The 23262-nt window shown below is 44.1% G+C and overlaps 1 protein-coding gene across 5 annotated transcripts in view; it reads left to right on the top strand.

The window, feature by feature from the left end:
- VPS13D (vacuolar protein sorting 13 homolog D) overlaps window positions 1-23262 on the top strand; it is a 276670-nt gene that overhangs the window by 127279 nt on the left and 126129 nt on the right. For all 5 annotated transcript variants that reach the window (XM_008275374.4, XM_008275375.4, XM_008275373.4 and 2 more), the window contains 9 exons: window positions 123-249; window positions 1395-1537; window positions 4468-4598; window positions 5120-5295; window positions 8966-9089; window positions 9863-10098; window positions 13998-14106; window positions 17358-17521; window positions 22279-22387. In XM_008275374.4, coding sequence (XP_008273596.3) covers window positions 123-249; window positions 1395-1537; window positions 4468-4598; window positions 5120-5295; window positions 8966-9089; window positions 9863-10098; window positions 13998-14106; window positions 17358-17521; window positions 22279-22387 — 1319 coding nt within the window. The remainder of the gene's footprint in view (window positions 1-122; window positions 250-1394; window positions 1538-4467; window positions 4599-5119; window positions 5296-8965; window positions 9090-9862; window positions 10099-13997; window positions 14107-17357; window positions 17522-22278; window positions 22388-23262) is intronic.

Genomic DNA, 23262 nt, shown 5'->3' with positions numbered 1-23262 from the left:
GAACTGAGCCCAGGTTTTACTGTTTTCACCTCATTCCCTCCCTCCATCTCTCCACTTACACATTGGAGCCTCCTTGTGTCGACTGGGTGGGGTTAATAGAAACTCTCCCCTTCTCCCTAAAGGGTTGCCACTCATCTTCAGACAGGACAATGCGAAGACTGATGCTGCAGGCCAGTTTGAGGAACATGAGCTGGCCCGGAGCCTGAGCCCTCTCTTATTCTGCTATGCTGATAAAGAGCAGCCCAACCTGTGAGTACAGTTATTTATAGGAAGGGGAAATCAGCTCCCAGGGAAGGGAAAAAATTAGCAAAGGCTATCGTGTATCTGTGTAAGCAGACGTATACCACAGATAACAATCCTGACTTGGCAGGGGAATAGAACTATGACCTAATGGGATTTTTTCGGATCTCATTTCTGTGTTATTCTATACTAAAAATAAACCATTTGGTTGGTTTATAATGAAAGCTAGTTTTATTTTACATGTGTTGAATTAGTTCTCTTATTCATAACTCTGCCAAGGAAGAGAAACCCACATTTGCCCCCTCTCTCGCTGCAATTTCCCTTCTGCTGTGAGTTTAGCACAGTCCAAGGAGCTGGCGTCACGGTGGAATCAGGCTGGCCCTTTGGTAAAGTGTTCAGCCCCATTAATCCAGTCTGGGTTATTTGTAAGGTTTTGAACTCTGTCCCTTTTACCCTTGAAAGAACGTGGGGTTTGCGGATCTCAAAGCCCTTGTTAACTGGCTTAGAGGCAGGGAACGGCGGCCGTTGAGGGGATTCAGTGACTGGCGGGGCTCAGGCAGGGGAGGAAGCAGTGTTTCACTTTAAGGTGAGGAAGAGGAGCTGAGGCAGAGTTACCGGCCCAGGGCTGTGTTGCTGCTGAGTGGCAGAGCTGGAGGCACATGCAGGAGTTGTTTCCAGAATCTGTGAGGAGACACTAGCTGACGAAACAGCTCTGCCGTTGGAGCAGTGCCAGTCCTTACCAGCAATGCACTGTTAGTGACATCCTCTCTACCTGGTTTTCTCCTACTTTTTTCGTGAATCCTGAAACACCTGAGTCAGGAAACGATTAGTTTGGCTTGAATCCTTGGGGAATAATAGAAATTGTAGCATTTTCCTCGTGGATTATGTTCATAGAATCCTAATGTTTTCTCTCAAGTGTTTAGTTGTATATATCAGTGTATTTTATACACTGTTCAACTGTGGTTACCGCTAAGAGTTTTTTTTGCTCACTGATTAATTTTCTTGCTGTGTTTAAGAATCACATGAGAGTAGGCATGAGTGTCAGTAGTAGAGATCTGATTTGGGTGATGGCTATGTTAGTGTTTCCTGATTAGAACAAGTAGATAAGACTTTGTTGTAGATGAATATGTACATCTTTGCTTTTCTGCCCACAGCTGCACGATGAGAATCGGAAGGGGGATTCATCCAGAAGGCATGCCAGGCTGGTGTCAGGGCTTCTCCCTGGATGGTGGGAGTGGTGTCCGAGCTTTGAAAGTCATCCAGCAAGGAAACCGCCCAGGGCTGATCTATAACATTGGTGGGTGACGTTCGGGGCAGTGGGAGCATTGGAACCATTGGCTAATGACCACAGGCTTGGAGGAAGAGGCTGACCATGCATTTTGGCCTGGCTACAAGAGTTGATTTTCTCATTTGGCATGGGTCAGGTGTCTGTTCTCTGAATGCTAGATTGATATCAAGCCGGATGGATTCTCAGGGGGATTTGAGGAGCCACCTGAATACTACCCTTTTGAGATCGGTGGCTCTGTTTAACTTCAGATTCACTTGGGTAAGGAAAGTATCAGTTTGGCTCGAATCTTTGTTTTTCTGAAGTGAATAATAGGAACACTTAGAATGCTTTTCATCCTCTAAGTATTCCCACGCATTCATTAAAATTTGCAGACTTTAAGAGAGTAAGAAGCATTGTTCTTTGTGAAACCGAGACAGAGAGGTCAAGTGACTTGCCCAGGTGCAAAAGGGAAGTCTGGGTCAGAAGTAGGATTAGGACTGGGCTGTATACATTTGAGAAAAAAATACAATTGAATGCACTTGGTGTTTGTAGTAATTAGAAGGGTGGGAGTAGTGCAGAGGGGAGGGGAAGACCCTGTTCCCACAGTCCTCCAGGCCACCTGTGCGTACAGGAAAGATTTTCTGAAGGATTCAGAACAATTTGATTTTAATGTGCCTCAGGTTTAAAATGTTAGCAGTGCCGCCTTCTTTTAGCATGTGATTTCCGGGGATCTTCAAGCAGCGTTCAGTCTTGAGAGCTGGGACACTGTCTTGGAGCTGCGTTGTCCTGTAGAACTCTCCAAGATGACAGAGGTGTTCTGTTGTATGCCATCCAATATGGCGGCCACCAAATCCCATGTGGCTCCTGAGAGCGTAAGAGAAATGCAGTGTGATCGAGGGATTGGATTTTTCATTGTATATCATTTTATTGATTTTAAATTGAAGTCGCCACACGTGGTTAGTGGCTACTGTACTGGACAATGTGGATACAAAGTTACATTACAGGAGGAAAACAGAGGCAGCTTCTTGTGCATGTTGTCCGAGTCCCAGGGAGAGGGATCTGTTTAAGTGTTCAGGATTCACTATTAAAAGAATTTCCTAGTTTACTAGCAAAAGAATCTTCCTAGTTTTCTTTACAGAGTTTTTAACATGGATTTGCATTCATTCTCCTTTGACGTATATTTTTCAGAGAAATGGATTCTGCAGCCGGTGACAGTTTTCTTTACTTTTTGTCACCTTGGTCTGCTGTACCGCCTTGAGCAGGCGGAAGCCGCTCTGTGCTGAGCTTGACTTCTAGCTGGGATGTTGTGCCCTTGCTACACTTTCAGACAGACTACACAGGGTGACTGGAAGCTGTAGTTAGGACAGATTGGGGGAGGACACAACATGAGGCTTGCTCCTTTTGAAGTAGTTAGCACTAAGAACCATAGAATTTGATTCTAAAGTGAATGGGGCAGTTAACAGATTGATATGTTGATAATTGAACTTATGTTGGGAAATCTAGGATACATGATTGCAATATTGTAGGGGTGAGTCTTCCATTTTTCTGGTTTTCTTTATACTTGTTGACTCCGAGTCAGGCCCTTAGGGATACTCCTTTGCAGGAGGTGCCCGTGTGTGCTGGCTTTAGAGGCAGCCAGCCTGATTTGAACCCCAGTTGTGCCAGCCACGAGCTGTGTGACCTAGGGCAAGTTACTTGGCTTTCTGTGCCTTGGTTTCCCCATCTGTAAAAGGAAAATAATTAAAATACCTAACTCCTAAGGTTGTTAGGATCAAATCGAAAGCCTTTGGTAGATGTATTATCATATATTACAAGTTTAACAAATATTATTATTGTCATTATTTTTATTTCCACTAGAATTATTTTATCATTGCATAGCTAGAGCTCATCCCAGTGCTTTGAAGATGATGCTGTATTCATTGTTTAAATGGATAAGTGATCCATCCCACTGAGTTTTGTATTTTTAAAAATTGTTGGCCGGCACTGCGGCTCACTAGGCTAATCCTCCGCCTGCGGTGCCGGCACACCGGGTTCTAGTCCCGGTCGGGGCACCGGATTCTGTCCCGGTTGCCCCTCTTCCAGGCCAGCTCTCTGCTGTGGCCCGGGAGTGCAGTGGAGGATGGCCCAAGTCCTTGGGCCCTGCACCCCATGGGAGACCAGGATAAGTACCTGGCTCCTGGCTTCGGATCAGCGCAGTGCGCCGGCTGCGGCGGCCATTGAAGGGTGAACCAATGGCAAAGGAAGACCTTTCTCTCTGTCTCTCTCTCTCACTGTCCACTCTGCCTGTCAAAAAAAAAAAAATTGTTATCAGTGTTTTCAAGATAAATTCACTTTTCTTTCTTTTTTGATACCTGGTATTTTGAAATTTCCTTCTGACTGTTTGTTATTTTTTCCCTAGTACATAGTAGGTGCTAAAACATACTTATTTCACAAGTAAATAAATTCTGTTATATTCAGCAGTATGCTTCCGTGGGATTCTCAGGTTAACAGGCTAAAAGGAAATGCGAGGAAAGAGTCCGTTGAGTTCAGAGCTCCATAGAATCCAACTAAGTGCTTGGAAATTTCCACTCTAGCCTGGAAAAGGTGCAGGTCCTCCCGGAGATTTTGTGTCCCAGGTGTGTAAGCAGAAACATCTCACATAGAACTTAGCACAGGTTCATAGATGAAGATGTAAGATCTGGGTGCCTGAACCCTGTATATTTAAATTGCTGTTCCAACGGGAGATACTTTGTGACGAAATGAGGAATTATGGGGCTGTCAATATTTCCCTGGAGGCTTTCCAGGTCCTACATGTGAATAAAGCATAATATTTTCATTTCATTCGTGAAAAGTTTGATGTCCTCTCTGGGTGGCAGAGTTGATTTTTTTCTTTTTTTTCCCCCCAGAGAAACCAAGTAATTATAAAGGCTGTTTATTTTTGTCAAACCAAAACTTTTCTCTGCTCTTGTTATTTTTTTTAGGTATTGATGTCAAGAAAGGTCGCGGTCGCTATATTGACACCTGCATGGTCATCTTTGCCCCCCGTTACCTGTTAGATAATAAATCATCTCACAAGCTTGCGTTTGCACAGAGGGAATTTGCCAGGGGACAGGTAAGCAGTTTGCTGCTGCGGCTCCTTTGTTTGAAAGACAGAGTCGAGAAAGAGCTCCCATCAGCTGATTCACTCCCCAAGTGCCCACAACAGCTGGGGCTGAGCCGGCCTGAAGCTGGGAGCTGGGAACACAGTCCAGGTCTCCCATGTGGCTGGCAGGAACTCAAGTACTTCAGCCATCACCGCTGGTTGCAGGGTCTGCATTGGCAGGAAGCTGGAGTCAGGAACCTAAGCTGGAAGTCCAGCCCAGGCGCTGAGATGTGGGATGTGGGCATTTACCTGCTCAGGTAAACATCCACCCCACAGTTGGCTTTTGAAGCGTGAGGAGTGCTTATGTAGTAGCACAGTGAGTTTCAGTGTCATGTCTTGTCTTCTATCAAGATCATAGATTCTCTGATCTGAATGACTGTTCTGTGCCATCGCTATGCAACTAGCTCCTGGTAAGACTCAGGGGAGGTGCTCAGTGAACATCTGCTGCATTGAGTGGGTATGTTGATGTAAGCCAGTGATCTGTGTTTCAGGGAACAGCGAATCCAGAAGGCTACATCTCCACCCTTCCTGGTTCCAGTGTGGTGTTCCACTGGCCGCGAAACGACTACGATCAGCTGTTATGTGTCAGACTGATGGATGTTCCCAATTGTATTTGGTCTGGAGGCTTTGAGGTCAACAAGAATAATTCCTTCCATATCAACATGAGGTAAATTTGAGACTACAACCACAGAGAGGTGTGGAAGCATAAATAGTGAGCCTATGCTCTTTGTAAAATGAACACAGAGAGTTTTGACTCGGATCGAGGTCTTAGAACTTGCACAGTGCAGGGCAGTCTGAGTGGGCATTCTTATCGAATGAACACCAGTTTTGACCGTGTGTAATTGTTGTAGTCTAAGAGGTTATAAGTCCAGGAGGTAACACTGAGTTCATAGGATGATTGCTTGTTGCTCTGAACATTCTGTCTGCATTGGATGATTGCTTGTTGCTCTGAACATTCTGTCTGCATTTAGGTGGTAATAGTGATTGTAAATGTTTCTGTTTGTGCATATTTGTGTAAACTCTTCTCTCATTCAATACTGTTCCAGTAAATCTGGCTACCCTCAGGTCCTTGTTAAGAAAAATCAACAATTGTGTCTCAGCTAACCCAGGATGACATAATCTCTCTTCCTGCTTTTATCAGAAGCTATTAAAATTGTTTTAATGAGAAACACACATAATATGTAATTTACCACCTGAACTATTTTAAGTGTGTAGTTCACTTGTGTAAGTACACTCACATTATTGTTCACATGATGTCCCTAACTATTCTCATCTTGCAGAACTAAAACTCTCTGTACCCCTCATACAGTAGCTTCCCATTCCCTTTACCCACAGCCTCGGGCAGCTCCCGTTCTACTGTGTGTCTATATAAATTTGACGACTCTAGCTAGCTTATATAAATTGAATCATATGGTGTTTGTCTTTTTGTGACTGGCTTGGTTTACCTAAGTGTCCTCAGTGTTCATGCATAGTGTAACATGTCAGAATCTCCTTTTTTAAGGCTGAATAATATTCCATTGGGATACATACATACCACTCTTCAGCCGTTTGTTGAAGGACATTTGGTCCATTGTTGTCCTTGTGACTGTTGTGAAAATGCTGCCGTGAGCATATGTATCCAAATACCTCTTCCAGATCCTGCTTTCAGTTCCATTCTGTGTAGCTCCAGGAGTGAAATTGGTACATCTTTTGAGCTCATTTTATTTCTGATTTTTTGAGGAACTACCATATTGTTTGTGCTATTATTACATACTGAAGAAATTCAACACTGATTGGATACTTTGTCGTAAATACTTATCTTAGACTGAATACATGAATGTTCTTCATAGACATCCCTCTCACAGTGTGGGGTCATTTGTGTTATTTGGTTAATGTATTTTCTTTTCTTTTTTTTAAGAGTTACTTATTTGTGCATTGATTTTATATCCTGCTACTTTGCCAAACTTTTCTATGAGTTCCAGTAGCCTCTTAGTAGAGTTCTTTGGATCCCCTAAATAAAGAATCATATCATCTGCAAAGAGGGATAGTTTGGCTTCTTCCTTCCCAATTTGTATCCCTTTAATTTCTTTTTCTTGCCTAATAGCTCTGGCTAAAACTTCCAGAACTATATTGAATAGCAGTGATGAGAGTGGGCATCCCTGTCTGGTACCAGATCTCAGTGGAAATGCTTCCAACTTTTCCCCATTCAATGGGATGCTGGCTGTGGGTTTTTCATAAATTGCTTTGATTGTATTGAGGAATGTTCCTTCTATACCCAGTTTGCTTAGAGTTTTCATCATGAAAGGGTATTGTATTTTATCAAATGCTTTCTCTGCATCTGTTGAGATAATCATATGTTTTTTTTCTTCTGCGGTTTGTTAATGTGGTGTATCACATTGATTTGCAAACATTGAACCATCCCTGTATACCAGGATTAAATCCCACGTGGTCTGGGTGGATGATCTTTCTGATGTGTTGTTGCATTCTGTTGGCCAGAATTCTACTGAAGATTTTTGCATCTGTGTTCTTCAGGGAAATGGTCTGTAATTCTCTTTCTCTGCTGCATTTTTTTCAGGTTTAGGAATTAAGGTGATGCTGGCTTCATAGAAAGAATTTGGGAGGATTCCCTCTTTGTCGATTGTTCTGAATAGTTTGAGGAGAATTGGAGTTAGTTCTTTAAATGTCTGGTAGAATTCAGCAGTGAATCCATCTGGTCCTGGGCTTTTCTTTGTTGGGAGGGCCTTTATTACTGATTCAGTTTCTGACTCGGTTATGGGTCTGTTTAGGTTTTCTATGTCTTCATGGTTCAATTTAGGTAGGTTGTATGTGTCCAGGAATCTATCCATTTCTGATAGATTTCCCTGTTTGCTGGCATACAATGCTTTGTAGTAATTTCTGATGACTCTTTTTATTTCTGTGGTGTCTGTTGTTAAATTCCCTTTTTCATCTCTGATTTTATTGCTTTGAGTCTTTTCTATTTTTAGTTAGTTGGGCCAATGGTGTGTCAATTTTGTTTATTTATTTGAAAGGCAGAGTTAGAGGCCGAGGCTGAGAGAGAGAGAGAGAGAGAGAGAGAGAGAGAGGTCTTCCATCCACTGGTTCACTCCCCAAATGGCCGCAGTGGCTGGAATTGGGATCTTCTTCCAGGTCTCCCATGTGGGTGCAGGGGCCCAAGCGCTTGGGCCACCTCCACTGCTTTTCCTACTGCCAGCGCCTCAGGAGGAGGCTTAACCTACTACACCACAGTGCTGACCCCTGATATATTTTCTTGTTTCATCTAATTTGGAGTAGTTCCACTTTTCCTTTTTTGTCTTTATTGACATTTTTGAAGACTTAAGCCAGTTTCTCGGAAAGTATCCTACTTTCTGCATTTGGCCGATAGTTTCCCATATATAAACATTTTTCATAACAGTATTCCTGTGTGGTGTCTTGAGTCCCATTGTATGCCAGGGGGAGACCTATAACATCTTCTGGCTCTCTTTTTGATGGTAGTAAGTTTGATCATCACTTAATTGAGGTGGGTCCAGCAGACTTCTCTGTTCCAGTACATTACCTTTTCTTCCTTGTAGGTAAGAGCATTCCATTGGAGCAATAATTGGAGACGGAATATTCTGTCTAGCAGAAGCCTTTCACTCAAGGATCTGATTGTACTTATTTGAATCTGTTATAACATTGCTGATTACAAAATGGTGGTTTTCTAAATTTTTTATTTCTTCATTTATTAAATGATATTCCTCTGTAAGACATGTTTTCCATTGTTAGATCTTTGTATAAATGCATGTACACACATACACTACATACATGCATACATACTCTTCATCTTTTTTTTTAAAGATTTATTTATTTATTGGGAAGAGTTACAGAGAGGCGGGGGGCGGGGTCCTCCATCCACTGGTTCACTCCCCAGATGGCCGCAACAGCCAGAGCTGTGCCAATCCAAAGCCAGGAGCCAGGACCCTCCTCTGTGACTTCCAGGAGGGTGCAGGGGCCCAAGGACTTGGGCCATCTTCCACTGCTTTTCCAGGCCATAGCAGGGAGCTGGATTGGAAGTGGAGCAGCTGGGACTCCAGCTGGTGCCCGCATGGGGTGATGACACTGCAGGTGGCGGCTTTACCCGCTATGCCACAGCACCACCCCCCCTTCATCTTTACAGAAGAATGTCAGTAAATAAATGTTTAGGAGATGGGAGAATTAGAAAGTCACCATTTTGTGATTATATTTTCAATTTTGAGTCTTTAGTATGGCTGTGGATTGGTGGTATTGACTGAGGCCCGTGCCGTGTGGTGGCTGTGAGAAGAAACTGACTGCGGCTTGTTTCCTGCACTGTACACAACCTCTTTTGTTTCCTGTGTCTGCAGAGATACCCTGGGAAAATGCTTCTTCCTACGAGTGGAAATTACTCTCCGAGGAGCCACATATAGGATCTCATTTAGTGACACAGATCAGTTACCCCCTCCATTCCGAATTGACAACTTTTCTAAGGTATCAAGGGAAAGAGGGTGAATATATGTTGCCCTTAAAATAATGGTGCAAAATACTCTAAATTTGAGTTTAGAGGAAGCTGTGTAAATAGGTCCTGAATAGCTGGCCAACCTGGAAATCCTTATGTTAGGATGTGGTTTGTGCTGGTTATTTTGACTGATAGACAGCCTTGTCCAGATAGAAGTAAAGTTTATCCCCCAAGACTGATTTTGACTTGACATGATGCCCTCTGTACAAACTGAGAAAGGAGTCAGCTTTTCTGTGCATAGTGGGAGTGGGCAGTTCTCTTGCTGCTTAGTTACAGTAACATTTTCGTGTCTTCCAAGTAAAGCCCGAATGGAAATCGTTACATCCTATTATTCCTCTGAATGACAGTACCTCATATGAGTTTGTGACTTTCTGTAGCTGGATTCCAGTATTCTTACTCCTTTCTGTTTTCAAAGTGTGTCATGGGCAGCTTAGCTGGCGGGGTGGGGATCTGGGTGTTAGAGATGCCACTGAAGGACAGAGTGCCCCCCTTTGATATTGGACTTAGCAAAGCTGCTTGAAGCCCTTCTCCAGTAGGTTAGAGCCCATGTTCTTTTTGCTGGGCTTTTGGGAATTCACAAGATGGTTAGATTAGATGTGAAAGGCTGAGATGGCGAGCCCCACTGGGAATCTTCCCTGGATAGGAGCCATTTGAGAAGGCTCTGGGACTGAAATCTAGGCGGCACTGACCCCGCGCCAGTGACACCATCCTGAAAGAAAGTCCTCTGTCTTGTCCGTTCCTCTAGGTTCCAGTTGTCTTCACTCAGCACGGTGTAGCAGAACCCAGGCTCCGAACTGAAGTGAAGCCCATGACCTCATTGGATTATGCCTGGGACGAGCCCACCCTGCCACCTTTTATCACTCTCACTGTTAAAGGAGCAGGTTCTTCGGAGATCAACTGCAACATGAATGACTTCCAGGATAACCGCCAGCTTTTTTATGAAAATTTCATTTATATTGCAGCTACATACACATTTTCTGGGTAATTCTAGATTAGAGTATTGTTCTTGTAAAATAGAAGCTTCAAACTAGGACGTAAGATTCCTTCATTCTTCACCAAATCCTAAGCTCAGGGTCTGTCTTGAGAGAGCATTTAATCTAAACCCTTGTCTTTCAGGGGGATTAAAATTTATCCAGAGAGGCAAGACTTGTCTTTATAAAGACCTCTCCCAATAATACATTCTAATATTAAAAACTCTTCCTATAAAATGTTAACCTTATGATATATAAAATTCCTCTTTTTTTAATTTTATTTTTATTTTTATTTACTTGTAAAACATTTCTCTGCTATTTTTTAGCCTGTTTGTCTCCTGCCTCATTTGAAACTAATGTTAATATAACAGTTCAAATCATCATTTTGATTTTTTACACTCTTGAAAATACAGAGTAAGCAGATAGTCACCTAAAGACAAGGATAATAGCCTGATTTTATAGTAATTCCAGCTGCCTTAGAACTGTAATTCACTGCTGTTTGGCTGTTGTATCTAGAAAACTCAAGTGAGGACTGTTCTAACTCCGTTGTTAGATTCAAAACGCTGGACTTTTAAAAACTGATCATTCCACCAACATGTAAATATAGCTTGTTTCTTGTGCTGAAGTTACAGGGGCAATTTTATAGTTTATCTGTGAAGAAATAGAAAAATATCTGAATCTTTAACATTACAAATAGAGATCACCTGATGAGCAAGACATTTAAAGTCGTATTGTTTTTCAAAATATCGTGAATAATTTTGCATATTCTGAGATTCTTCCATGTGCCTGGGGCCCACAGGTGATCCCTGACTCTGTGCCTGGAGTCCAGGTCTCACCAGCAATGACTTGGTGTGCAGAGACGAGCCATGCTTTCCCTTGTGTGCTGCAAGTCTCTCTGGTAATGAGAGAGCTGGGATGTTTCTGCTGTTGTAATTGAGCCAAGAGTATTTGTTTTTTGAGGATTATGGCACTTGGTAGTGTAGCATGCTTAAGGTTAGTGCCAGGCAAACCAGTTTTTTTTTTTTTTTTTTTGACAGGCAGAGTGGACAGTGAGAGAGAGAGACAGAGAGAAAGGTCTTCCTTTGCCGTTGGTTCACCCTCCAATGGCCGCCGCGGCCGGCGCGCTGCGGCCGGCGCACCACGCTGATCCGATGGCAGGAGCCAGGATCCAGGTGCTTTTCCTGGTCTCCCATGGGGTGCAGGGCCCAAGCACCTGGGCCATCCTCCACTGTACTCCCTGGCCACAGCAGAGGGCTGGCCTGGAAGAGGGGCAACCGGGACAGAATCCGGCGCCCCGACCGGGACTAGAACCCGGTGTGCCGGCGCCGCTAGGCGGAGGATTAGCCTAGTGAGCCGCGGCGCCGGCCCAGGCAAACCAGTTTTAAATCTGGTTGCTCCTCATGTTTTAATCTCTGTGCTCTGTAGATCCCAGTAATTACAGAGCTCTTCAGTGGAAGGATCCTCATGGAGGACCCGCAGCTTAGAGGGCTGAGCTGCATGAGCAGCAGGGGGAAGCCTGGGGATCTTGGTGTGCTACGAGGCTGGCTGTTTTCTGCAGTATGTTGGGTTTCGTTTCTTCGCATTTTTCAAGGGAATTAGTGATGGAAACGAAAGCCGGTTTTTAAAATTTGGTGCTTGTTTATAGTGAGGTGAAAATCATATAAAATTTACCTTTTTAAAGTGGCTTTTAGTACCTTTTGTATTTTTTATTTTTTTATTTTTGATAGGCAGAGTGGACAGTGAGAGAGAGAGAGAGAGACAGAGAGAAAGGTCTTCCATTTTGCCGTTGGTTCACCCTCCAATGGCCGCTGCGGCCAGCGCACTGCGCTGATCCGAAGGCAGGAGCCAGATGCTTCTCCTGGTCTCCCATGGGGTGCAGGGCCCAAGCACTTGGGCCATCCTCCACTGCCTTCTCGGGCCACAGCAGAGAGCTGGCCTAGAAGAGGGGCAACTGGGACAGAATCCAGTGCCCCGACTGGGACTAGAACCTGGTGTGCCGGCGCCACGAGGCGGAGGATTAGCCTAGTGAGCCGCGGCGCCGGCCCGCTTTTAGTACCTTTATGATGTTCTGTGACTATCACCTCCACCTCTTTCTGAAACATTTTTTATTACCCCAAAAAGAAACTCTAAACCCATTGGGCAGTTACCCCCCCCCCCCCCCCCCCCCCCGCAGACCTCAGAAGCCACAGATCTGCTTTCAGTCTCTGGTTCACCTGTTCTGGGTATTATATGTAAGTGGGACCATAGAGTATAAGTGACCTTTTGTGTGTGGCTTCTTTCATTTATCAGAAAGTTTTTGAGGCTTATGACATTGTAAAGGTACCAGTACTTCATCCTTTCTATGAGAAGTATTCAGTGCTTTTTATGCCTAATTTTCAATTGTGTTTACATAATGCGGTTGTTCCTGCCTTCAGCCATTGATGGACATTTGGATTGTTTCCACCTTCTGGCTATTGTGAGCAGTGCTGTTTCGAGCACAGATTTGTTTGCGTGCCTGGGAGTGGAACTGCTGGGTTCTGTGGTAGTTCTGTGTTTAAAGTTTGGAGAGCTGCCAAACAGCATCTGAACCCAGCGTGAGTTCCTGCCGGAAGTGTTTCGGAATTCTGATTTCTCCACTGCTTCCCTGCTGCATTGTTTATGCATTTATTTTTATTGTCTCTATCCTATAGAATGTGAAGTGGTTTTGAATTGCATTTCTTAACTGGCCACATGGAGCATCCTTTCATCTTATTAGCCATTTGTGTATCTTTGAGGAATGTCTGTTCAAGCCCTTTGCTCATTTTAAAACTGCTGTCTTTGCCTTTTTATTGTGGAAGTATAAAGTACTTTATATAATCTGACACCATCATTTTGTCAGATATATGGTTTGCAAATTATTTTCTCCCATCCTCTGAATTGTTGCTTTTTGATAACGACCTCTGAAGCACAATTTGTTTTTCATTTTGGTGAAATCTAATTTATCTATATTTTTATTTCATCACTTGAGCGTTTGATGTCATGAAGACTTGTTTTTAACCATGAATTGAGTGGTTTACTAGTTCCTTTTTTGTTACTGAGAATGAATGGAGGCTGGAGAACGCTCACAACGAAACCCCGTCCAGGCTCCCAGAGGGTGGCTGGGCTGCAGCGTTCCATAAAGCTCGGAATTCTTGGGCCACAGAGAACCAGGGCGTCATTGCGTGGACTCGGAGGGAGGTGCTCGTGACCTCGTGTTGCCTTCGTTGTGAAGGGCTTTCTGCTTTCTGGCCAAGACTTGAGGATGCAGAGATGCTGATCTTCCACCTGGCAGATTAGCACCAACTCTTGGTCCCTTGTGTGTCTGACTTTTTTACTTTTTTTCCCTTCTTTATTTCTTGGCCTGGAAAGATCTATGGTCATCTTTTTATATCCAGGAGTTTGAGGGCTAATCTTTGTGCTATTCGAGTCAGAATTTTTCTCCTATGCCTAAAGATTTTTGTCTTTTTTTAAAAAAAGATATATTTATTTATTTGAAAAGCAGAGTCAACAGTGAGAAAGGGAAAGACAGAGAGATCTTCTGTCTACTGGTTCACTCCCTAAATGACTTTAACAGGGCTGGGCCAGGCCATAGTCAGTAGCCTAGAACTCCATACAGGTCTCCCACATGGGTGGCAGGGTCCCAAGTACTTGGGCCATCTTCCACTGCTTTCTCAGGCACGTTAGAATTAGAATTGAGCTGGATCAGAAGTGGTGCAACCACACTCAGATTGCTGCCCACATGGGATACTGGCATTGCAGGCAACAGCTTAATCCACTACCTCACCGTATCTATCGGCCTTGATTTTGTCGTCTTTAATAGAACTTATGGGTGTTTACTTGTGAATATCTGAATGCATGTGTGAGTGTGAATGGACGTGCATGTGTGTGGATGTAATTGTTTTTTAATTCTAGTTTGCAGGAAGGAACAGGAAGGCCTGTGGCTTCCAACAAGGCTGTTACCTGTGCAGAGCTTGTCTTGGATGTCTCACCAAAGACACAAAGAGTTATTTTAAAGAAGAAGGTAAGAGAGCTTAAAAATCAGAGTTAAACTACGTGATTGGTATCACTGAAGGGACACAGAAGCCATTGTTTTAAGGTGAGGAACTGGAGGGGGCTTAGGTTAAGTGATGAGTTCCAGGCACAAAGCTCAGGAGTCTGGGCGGCTCCACTTCAGTGTTCCCTAGTCCCACGGCACCTGCTTGCAGGAATTCCCAGCCCTCCTTACTTCCGTGTTCTTTTTGGAGAACCTAACACTTGTATTCTTTTATTTTTCTGTTGTTCCCTAAACTGAATTGGGAGAAAAAAAAAATCAGACTGACAAGATTTTCCCATTCTTAGGCTGACAGCAGAATTGTGAGTCAGTGTAAAAGAAGAAGTTAACTTAGGGCGTGATCATGGTAGTAGAGCTAAATTTGAGAGAAAATCAGAATTGGCCAGGGACGTGAAAGCTACAGAAACATTGGTCTTCGCTGAAACTGAAAGATGACAGCTGTGTGGTGGGAGCAGGAAGGGGCAGAAACCACTGGAGGCAGAGGAGACCACCGGGAAAGCACCTGAAACATTTTCACCTCAGCGTGGGTTCCTGAAGAGTCTGTAATTTTCACACCCTGGTCGGGTGTCTGTTGGCCGCCTCCAGTGGCATCACAAGTGGCAGTGGTGTTGCTGGTTACCTTCACTTGGCTTGGGGTGATTTAGCATCTGACAGGTTTTTAATTGATTGGGAGGAGGTTGGTTCAAATTATTTCAAATGTTGCACATCAAATGAAGGCTTAATACATGTGTTTTGAAATTTAAACATATATTTAAATGGCTTTATTTATATACAGTTCATTTGTCATTAAATTACTCCTTTAAAAAATTCAGTCGTTCCTAGTACATTCACAGTGAGCGGGCCACACAGATAGTCTCCGTGCACTTCTGTCTACCTCAGTCCTGTATCAGTTAATCCTTCTAGATTAAATTGTTAGGGAAGAGGCAGCCAACTGGAAGGGGGATGGTCCATCTCAGGCTTCTAAGAGGAAATTTTGATCGTTTCCAACTTGCACTGAGTGCATAGATGGGCGGGCAGTAGAGGAGTCCGGACGTGAAAACTCGATCTCGCTGGGCCTCTGTGCTCTGATCCCTAACCTGTAGCATCCACAGAGTCGTGAAGCTGCTTCCTTGTTTTGGTGTGGTGCCTGGTTGCTGCATTCTCTTACTGTGACCGGAGCAGCAAGCGTGTGGGGATCTGAGAGGGAGCCACGGGCTCCGCTTCATCTCTGCAGACACAGGAGGCAGCGCACACAGCAGAAAGGGTGTGATGCCCGGGTTAGAGTTCTGGCATGTCACATCAAGATACACACCGTGTCCCTTATTTCCCATTCCTCTCTGAACTCCATTTTCCTCCTGACCTTCAAGATGTGTTAAAAGGATCCACAAGATAATGTACGTTACTTACGGTGTAAAGAGTTTAGTGATACTGACAGCACACATTTACTGAGGCCAGGCCCACATGCCAGGCGTTTGCTAAATGCCATGGATTCATATACTTATCACAGGAACTATAAGAGGTAGCCTAATTTTCTGCTTCGACAGATCAGGAAACAGAGACTCTAACAGATGAACCTGTCCAAGGTTACTCAGCTCATAAAGGTGCAGCTTGTCTCAGTCCTGACATTGGGATTCCAGCATTCATGTCACGTACTTCATAGAATGCAGCAACTGTGTCTTTCCAGCACGAGAGTAGCATGTGAGTGAATGTGTGGGAACCAAAAGTGGTTATTGCTGTTGACGGACTCCTGCCTGGTGAGGGTGTGTGTGAGCCTGACAGGAGTGGCTAGAATAGAGGTGTTCCTGACTCACAAGTCCTCGGGTTGTATTAGAGAGGCAGTGTAGCAGAGTGGTTCAGCAGTCTGCCTCTGCAGTCAGCCGACTCCGTCACTTTGCCTGCATGACCACGGAGAAGCTCCTTCATCTCACTGAGCCCTCACTTGCTCCTCTGAATAAGGATAGTCAGAACAGAGAGCTCATTCGATTGTTGTGGGAATTAAATGAGATGTTGCATGCAAATCCCATGGACTGGCCTGTGGTGAATTCTTGGCAAGTTTTGCAGTCATGCATTGCTTAGTAACAAGGATAAGGATGCAGGAGACATGTGTCACTAGTCAGTTTCATCACAGTGTGAATAACATGAGGTGCACTTAACGTAAGGTGATTATAATGTTGTCAGGCAACATGCTCTTACTGGACTGCTGTTATATGTACATCATGACTGAAGTTTGGCATATGCTTTTTTTTTGACAGGCAGAGTGGACAGTGAGAGAGAGAGACAGAGAGAAAGGTCTTCCTTTTGCCATTGGTTCACCCTCCAATGGCTGCCACGGCTGGCGCGCTGCGGCCGGTGCACTGCACTGATCCTGTGGCAGGAGCCAGGTGCTTCTCCTGGTCTCCCATGGGGTGCAGGGCCCAAGCACCTGGGCCATCCTCCACTGCACTCCCTGGCCACAGCAGAGAGCTGGCCTGGAAGAGGGGCAACCGGGACAGAATCCGGTGCCCGACCGGGACTAGAACCTGGTGTGCTGGCGCCGCAAGGCGGAGGATTAGCCTACTGAGCCACGGCGCCGGCTGGCATATGCTTGTTATTATTATTGTATATGATGAATTTTTTACACTTTCATGATTGACCTGGGTGTTGAGTGTTCCTAAGGAGAAAATATATTGGGAATTAACAGCCATCGACTTAGTATAACTTTTGAATATAATCAAGATGTGTTGATTAGAGACCATCAATATAGTGTATTTCCTTTATAGACATTGAGGAAAGGGCAGAAGATCTTTGGTGAGATCTGGTTGCTTGTGAGTTATGAGGATTTAGATGTCAGGTGTCAGATTTGGAGAGTATCCTATGATCTTTATATAATTGGATCCTGCTTCAAGGTAAGGGTCACCATCTAGAACGGTAGTGGTCATGGTAATAATATACCTTGTCCAGGTCATTGCTGAACCATTTGTTCTTGATTTTTTAAACAATCTTAAGTGTGTGGAAAGAAATTTTTAAAAAAATTATACATTATTTGTAGTTTTTGGTTGTTTGGTTTAGCATATTTCACCGTAAGTGCGATTAGAGATTGACAACAAGGGAAGTCTGAATGAAGCTTTCGTCCACTTGGGCAAAATGTCTAAAGGGCAGTTCCTACTTAAGGAAGCAGCCCTCAGAGGAAGCTCCTGAAGCCAGGAGCTAGCTCTGGCTGCACCTGATGGCTTTCTCCGGTTTTGTGCAAATCTGCTCGACAGGAACCAGGAAAGCGTTCCCAGCTGTGGCGGATGACAGGAACAGGAATGCTGGCTCACGAGGGCTCTTCAGTTCCTCACAACCCTAATAAGCCCGCAGCCACTCGCTCCACCGAGGGCTCTGCCATCTTAGATATTGCTGGCCTTGCTGCAGTGACCGACAACAGGTAATCTGCTAGACAACTTTTGATTTCAACTGTTAGAACCAGGGGAAATCTACACCAGAAAACAATATGTGTGTTGTTCTTCATTGGCAGAAATCTAGATAGGACTCTAGGACCTTTGACTTATTATTCTTTTTAATTAATTTATTTATTTGAAAGTCAGAGAAAGATGATCGATCGATCTTCCATCTACCGGTTCACTCCCCAATGGCTACAATGACTGGGGCTGGGCCAAGCCAAAGCCAGGAGGCAGGAGCTTCCTCTGGGTCTGCTATGTGGGTAGCAGGCACTTGGGCCATCCTCTGCTGCTTTCCCAGGCACATCAGCAGGGAGATGGATCAGAAGAGCAGCCAGGACTTGAACCTGCAGCCATGTGGGATGCCGGCTTCTCAGGCGGCAGCTTTACCCACTATGCCACAGCGCCAGGCCCTTCACTTTATTTTTCAAGCTGTTATGACAGTTCTTATGAGAGTGAATGTTTCTTCCATCCAAACTTGCAGCCCACACTTACTCCCCAGAAGTGAACCTTTTCTCCTCTTTAATATTTCTAATGTTTTTGGGTTTTTAAGATTTATTTATTTACTTGAAAGTCAGAGTTACACAGAGAGAGGAGAGGCAGAGGAGGTAGGGGTTTCTATTCGATGGTTCACTCCCTATTGGCTGCAATGACCGGAGCTGGGCCGATCTGAAGCCAGGAGCCAGGAGCTTCTTCTGGGTCTCCCACGTGGGTGCAGAAGCCCAAGGACTTGAGCCATCTTCCACGGCTTTCCCAGGCCACAGCAGAGAGCTGGATTGGAAGTGGAGCAGCCAGGTCTTGAACTGGCACCCATATGGGATGCCAGCACTTCAGGCCAGGGCGTTAACCCACTGTGCCACAGCGCCGGCCCCCTAATGTTTTTGTTATATCTTTCAAAAATAGAAATTAAATTATTAAGGTAGTAATGAAATTTTTCACGGTATTATAATAACATTTATTAAAATAATGCTATGGGTTAATAGAAATAACAAAGAACCAAGAGTTAAAATGCAAGCTGTGTAAAATCTCAAATAAAAGCCAAAAGTATTTAATGTGTTCATCCGTTAGCTAACTAAAATTTCAAGAAAGATGAGATAACCAATATAATAAATTACTGCAAAACAATTGGAAATTTCCAACTATAAAAATTGTGGATTTTGCATTTTGTATCCTTTCTCAGTCAAGAAAAAATTATTTTTTAAAGGTATGTCATGTAAAATAATATAGAAAAGTACATTGTAAACTTGTAACAATGACTATAAATACATTATCTTACATGTTTCTCATAGGCAGTATGTTATTTATGGTACACATAGAGCATGAAACTTCCAAGATAATAAAAAATGACAAAAATGCATGTCAGCTGTATGGTAACCTACAAGCGACACTTTGATCCACCCACACTGAAAAATTACGAAGTACTATCAGAAACAGTGTTAAAAACTACATATTGGTGGCCGGCGCCGCGGCTCAATAGGCTAATCCTCTGCCTGCGGTGCCAGCACTCCGGGTTCTAGTCCCGGTCGGGGCGCTGGATTCTGTCCCGGTTGCCCCTCTTCCAGGCCAGCTCTCTGCTGTGGCCAGGGAGTGCAGTGGAGGATGACCCAAGTCCTTGGGCCCTGCACCCCATGGGAGACCAGGAGAAGCACTTGGCTCCTGGCTTCGGATTGGTGCGGTGCGCCGGCCCTGGCGGCCATTGGAGGATGAACCAATGGCAAAAAGGAAGACCTTTCTCTCTGTCTCTCTCTCTCTATCTCACTGCCCACTCTTCCTGTCCAAAAAAAAAAAAAAAAAAAGAAAAGAAAAGAAAAGAAAAAAAAACTTACATATTGGTAAGAAACAAATTCAATAAAGGATAGTATTGACAGCCAAGGCATTCAGAGATTTTGTAAGTCATGATTTTTTTTCTCATTTTATCCAAAAAATTTTTCTTGAGATTTACTTTATTTATTTGAAAGACAGAGTTACAGAGAGAGGTAGAGACCGAGAGGTCTTCCATCCGCTGTTTCACCACCAGTTGGCTGCAATGGCCGGAGGTGCACCAATCCGAAGCCAGGAGCCAGGAGCTTCTTCTGGTCTCCCACGTGGGTACAGGGGCCCAAGAACTTGGGCCATCTTGTACTGCTATCCCAGGCCATAGCAGAGAGCTGGATTGGAAGAGGAGCAGCCGGGACTAGAACCGGCACCCATATGGGATGCCAGCGCTTCAGGCCAGGGCATTAACCCACTGCTCCACAGCGCTGGCCCCCTGAAATTTTATGAACTAAAATTTTCAAAAGTTTGTTCAGGAACCAACGTTTTGGCGCAACAACTTAAACCACTGCCTGTGATGCTGGCATCCAGTTGGAACCCTGGTTCACGTTCCGGCCTCTCTACTTCTGATCCAGCTCTCTTCATTACTGTGCCTAGAAACACCAGATATGAGGCAGGTGCTTGGTCCTCCATCACCTATGTGGGATGCTAGCTTTGCCACTGCAGGCAGGGTCTCCTGGCTTTGGCTTGGCGCAGCCCTGGCCATTGTGGCCATTTGAGGAGTGAACCAGTGGATGGAAGGTCTCGCCCTCTCTTTGTCTCTCTTTTTGTCTGTAACTTTGCCTTTCAAATAAATGAAATCTTAAAAAAAAAAAAAAAAAGTTTGTTGAGAACCAGTATTATTCATAAATGTTACACATTTATTTTATCATATATTTATTTACTTCCCCTTAAAAAACCTTTGATAAATATCTACAATGTCCAGGTAGAACATAGTTGAGATTAGGGCTGGCTCCGTGGCGCAGTAAGTTTAATCCTCTGCCTGCAGTGCCGGCATCCCATTTGGTCACCGGTTCTAGTCTCGGCTGCCCTCTTCCGACCCAACTATCTGCTATGGCCTGGGAAAGCAGTAGAAGATGACCCAAGCTCTTGGGCCCCTGCACCTGTGTGGGAGATCCGGAAGAAGCTCCTGGCTTCTGATCTGCTCAGTTCCAGCTGTTGCAGCCATTTGGGGAGTGAACCAAAGGATCGAAGACCCTTCTCTCTGTCTTTCCCTCTTACTGTCTGTAATTCTACCTCTCAAATAAATAAGATCTTGAAAAACATAACTCAGTTGAACCTGGGTCAAATACGTGGGTTTTTTTTTAAAGATTTATTTATTTTTACTTGAAAGCAAAGTTACAGAGAGAGAGAGAGAGAGAGAGAGTGAGTGAGTGTCTTCCATCTGCGGGTTCACTCTCCAGATGGCTGCAGTGGTCAGAGCTGGGCCAATCCGAAACCAGGAGCCAGGAGCTTCTTTCCAGTCTCCCACACGAGTACAGGGGCCAAGGACTTGGGCCATTTCTACTGCTTTCCCAGGCCATAGCAGAGAGCTGGATGGGAAGAGGGCAGCTGGGACTTGAACTGGTGCCCATATGGGATGCTGGCACTGCAGGCAGTGGCTTTACCTGCTACACCACAGTGCTGGCCCCAGAAATACTTGTTTATAACAATGATCAAGTCAAATGTTTGGGTGTCACAGATTTATTCAACCAACGAAACAAAGCAAAAAATCAAAATATCAAAGCACATATTGTAAATAAATCAAATAACACAACGGTATATGTAACAGAAAGACAAAGCAGTGGTACATTAAACCAAAGCTAGCAGAATACAAAACAGTGAATTTCTATTGCTTTCTGAAACTGTACTGTTTCCAAGCGAGGCACAATGATGGAGAGGCCACCAGGAAGATGCTAACTGAGCTTCCTGCTGATTTCCCTGTGAGATTTTTAGAAAAGATTTATGTATTTATTTGGGGGTGCAGGAGGGGGAGAGATCTTTCTCTGGTTCACTTCCCAAATGGTTACAACAGCTCTGTCTTGGCCAGGCTGAAACTAGGAGCCATGAACCCCATCCAGTCTCCCATGCAGGAGGCAGGGACCCAAGTGCTTGGGCCATCATCTGCTGGTTTCCCAGGTACATTAGCAGGGAGCTGGGTCGAAAGTGGAACAGACAGGACTGGAACTGGCACTGTGATACTGGATGCCAGCTTTGCAAGAGGCAGTTTAACCTGCACCACAGTACCAGCCTCCAGATGCGTTTGTATGAATAGTTCAGTTCTTTGATATTGTGAAGAAGTTGCTTTTTTGGCTATACCTAGTTCCTCCCTAAAATCAGGGAATTTGTTTTTAGTAGATTCTTCAATTCCTTTCAAAGAGACTTTAGATAACTTACAAGTTAAAAGACAAAAATAAAAGTATAAAGAAGTATTTATAAAGCTAATTAAAAATGAATCTTAATGAAGAATGGGTTAGGAGAGGGAGTAGGAGGTGGGATGGTTTGCGGGTGGGAGGGCGGGTATGGGGGGAAGAACTGCTATAATCCAGAAGTTATACTTATGAAATTTATATTATTAAATAAAAGCTTTCTATTAAAAAAAGAAGTATTTAGACAGAAGACTGTTAAAGACTTGAAATATAGATAGTGGATGTCCCCTGCTGTACTGCATGATAGTTTGTCATTATGAGAATGTGAGATCATCTATCATTAAATTATGTTATGAACCTGCAGGCTCTTGTCACTTCTGGTCCTTTCTTGGTTGCTTTCCGTTTTATTTTATTCTGTACTTCTTTCCTCATTAAGAGATGCCTGATTGCCACCACAGCGTTCCAGCTAACTGCCTATTGCCTTTGAAGGGTGGTAGCAGGAAGAAGAGCAAAACCACATTTCCCATGTTCTCTTCAGGCCTGAACAGTTGATTCTGAGAACCCATGTATTTCCTTTTGTCCAGATACGAGCCTCTGATGCTAAGGAAGCCGGACCGCAGACGAAGCACTACTCAGACGTGGAGTTTCCGGGAGGGGAAGCTGACCTGTGGGTTGCACGGGCTGGTTGTCCAGGTCAGTCATTTTCAGTGCCCTTAGTTGCAGTCGGCAGTGGCTTAGGCTTCTTTGAAATGGTGTCTCATCTAGGTTGTATACCATAAATTGTTAAATGAGGAAAATTCATTATGAGTAATACATAGTCTCCTCCATTTTTTTAAAAAATGTCAAAAAACCCTGTGGTTGTCTGTCTCTGTCATCACATAGGAAGTGTTGTTGAAGGTGATGTATAACAAATGTGTTGAAGGCAGGTGCTTGCCTATCTAGTTGTTTCTCTAGTTTGAGACCTGTGAAGTTGAAAGAACAGCTCTGACGGTCTCTGTAAAGTGTTCTCTGAGTCGCTGAGTAATCATGGCTCTGTGTGTTCTCATTCTGTGCATTCCAGCATTTTTTTTTTTTTTAAGAGACTTACTTATTTATTTGAAAAGAGAGTTAGAGAGGAGAAACAGAGAGAGAGAGATTCTCCATCCACCGATTCATTCCCAAATGATCACAATGGTCAGAGCTTGGATGGTCCGAAACAGGAGCCAGGAGCTTCTTCTGGGTCTTCCTTATTGGTGCAGGGCCCAAGTACTTGGGCCATCTTCCACTGCTTTCCCAGACATATTAGCAAGTAGCTGGATCAGAAGTGGAGCGGCCAGGATTTAAACTGGCCCCCGTAGGGGATGCTGGTGTCACAGGCAGCTGCTTTACCCACTACATAGTGGCGGCCCCCATTCCAGCATTCTTAGTGGTGCCTAAATAAGCAATTATTATTTCTAATGTCAGAAAGAAGATTACTGAACAGTTTTCTCTGTCCTCAATTCAGCCGTCTACTCCGTAATAAACTCCCAGGTACTTTGTAAGCAGATAGAGTTTGGAAAATAATCAAGAATTTGAATTTTTCTGTCCTT

Source organism: Oryctolagus cuniculus, chromosome 7 (assembly GCF_964237555.1).
Source record: "Oryctolagus cuniculus chromosome 7, mOryCun1.1, whole genome shotgun sequence".
In the NCBI taxonomy this organism is placed as follows: domain Eukaryota; kingdom Metazoa; phylum Chordata; class Mammalia; order Lagomorpha; family Leporidae; genus Oryctolagus; species Oryctolagus cuniculus.
This window is presented reverse-complemented; position numbering and strand designations above follow the sequence as displayed.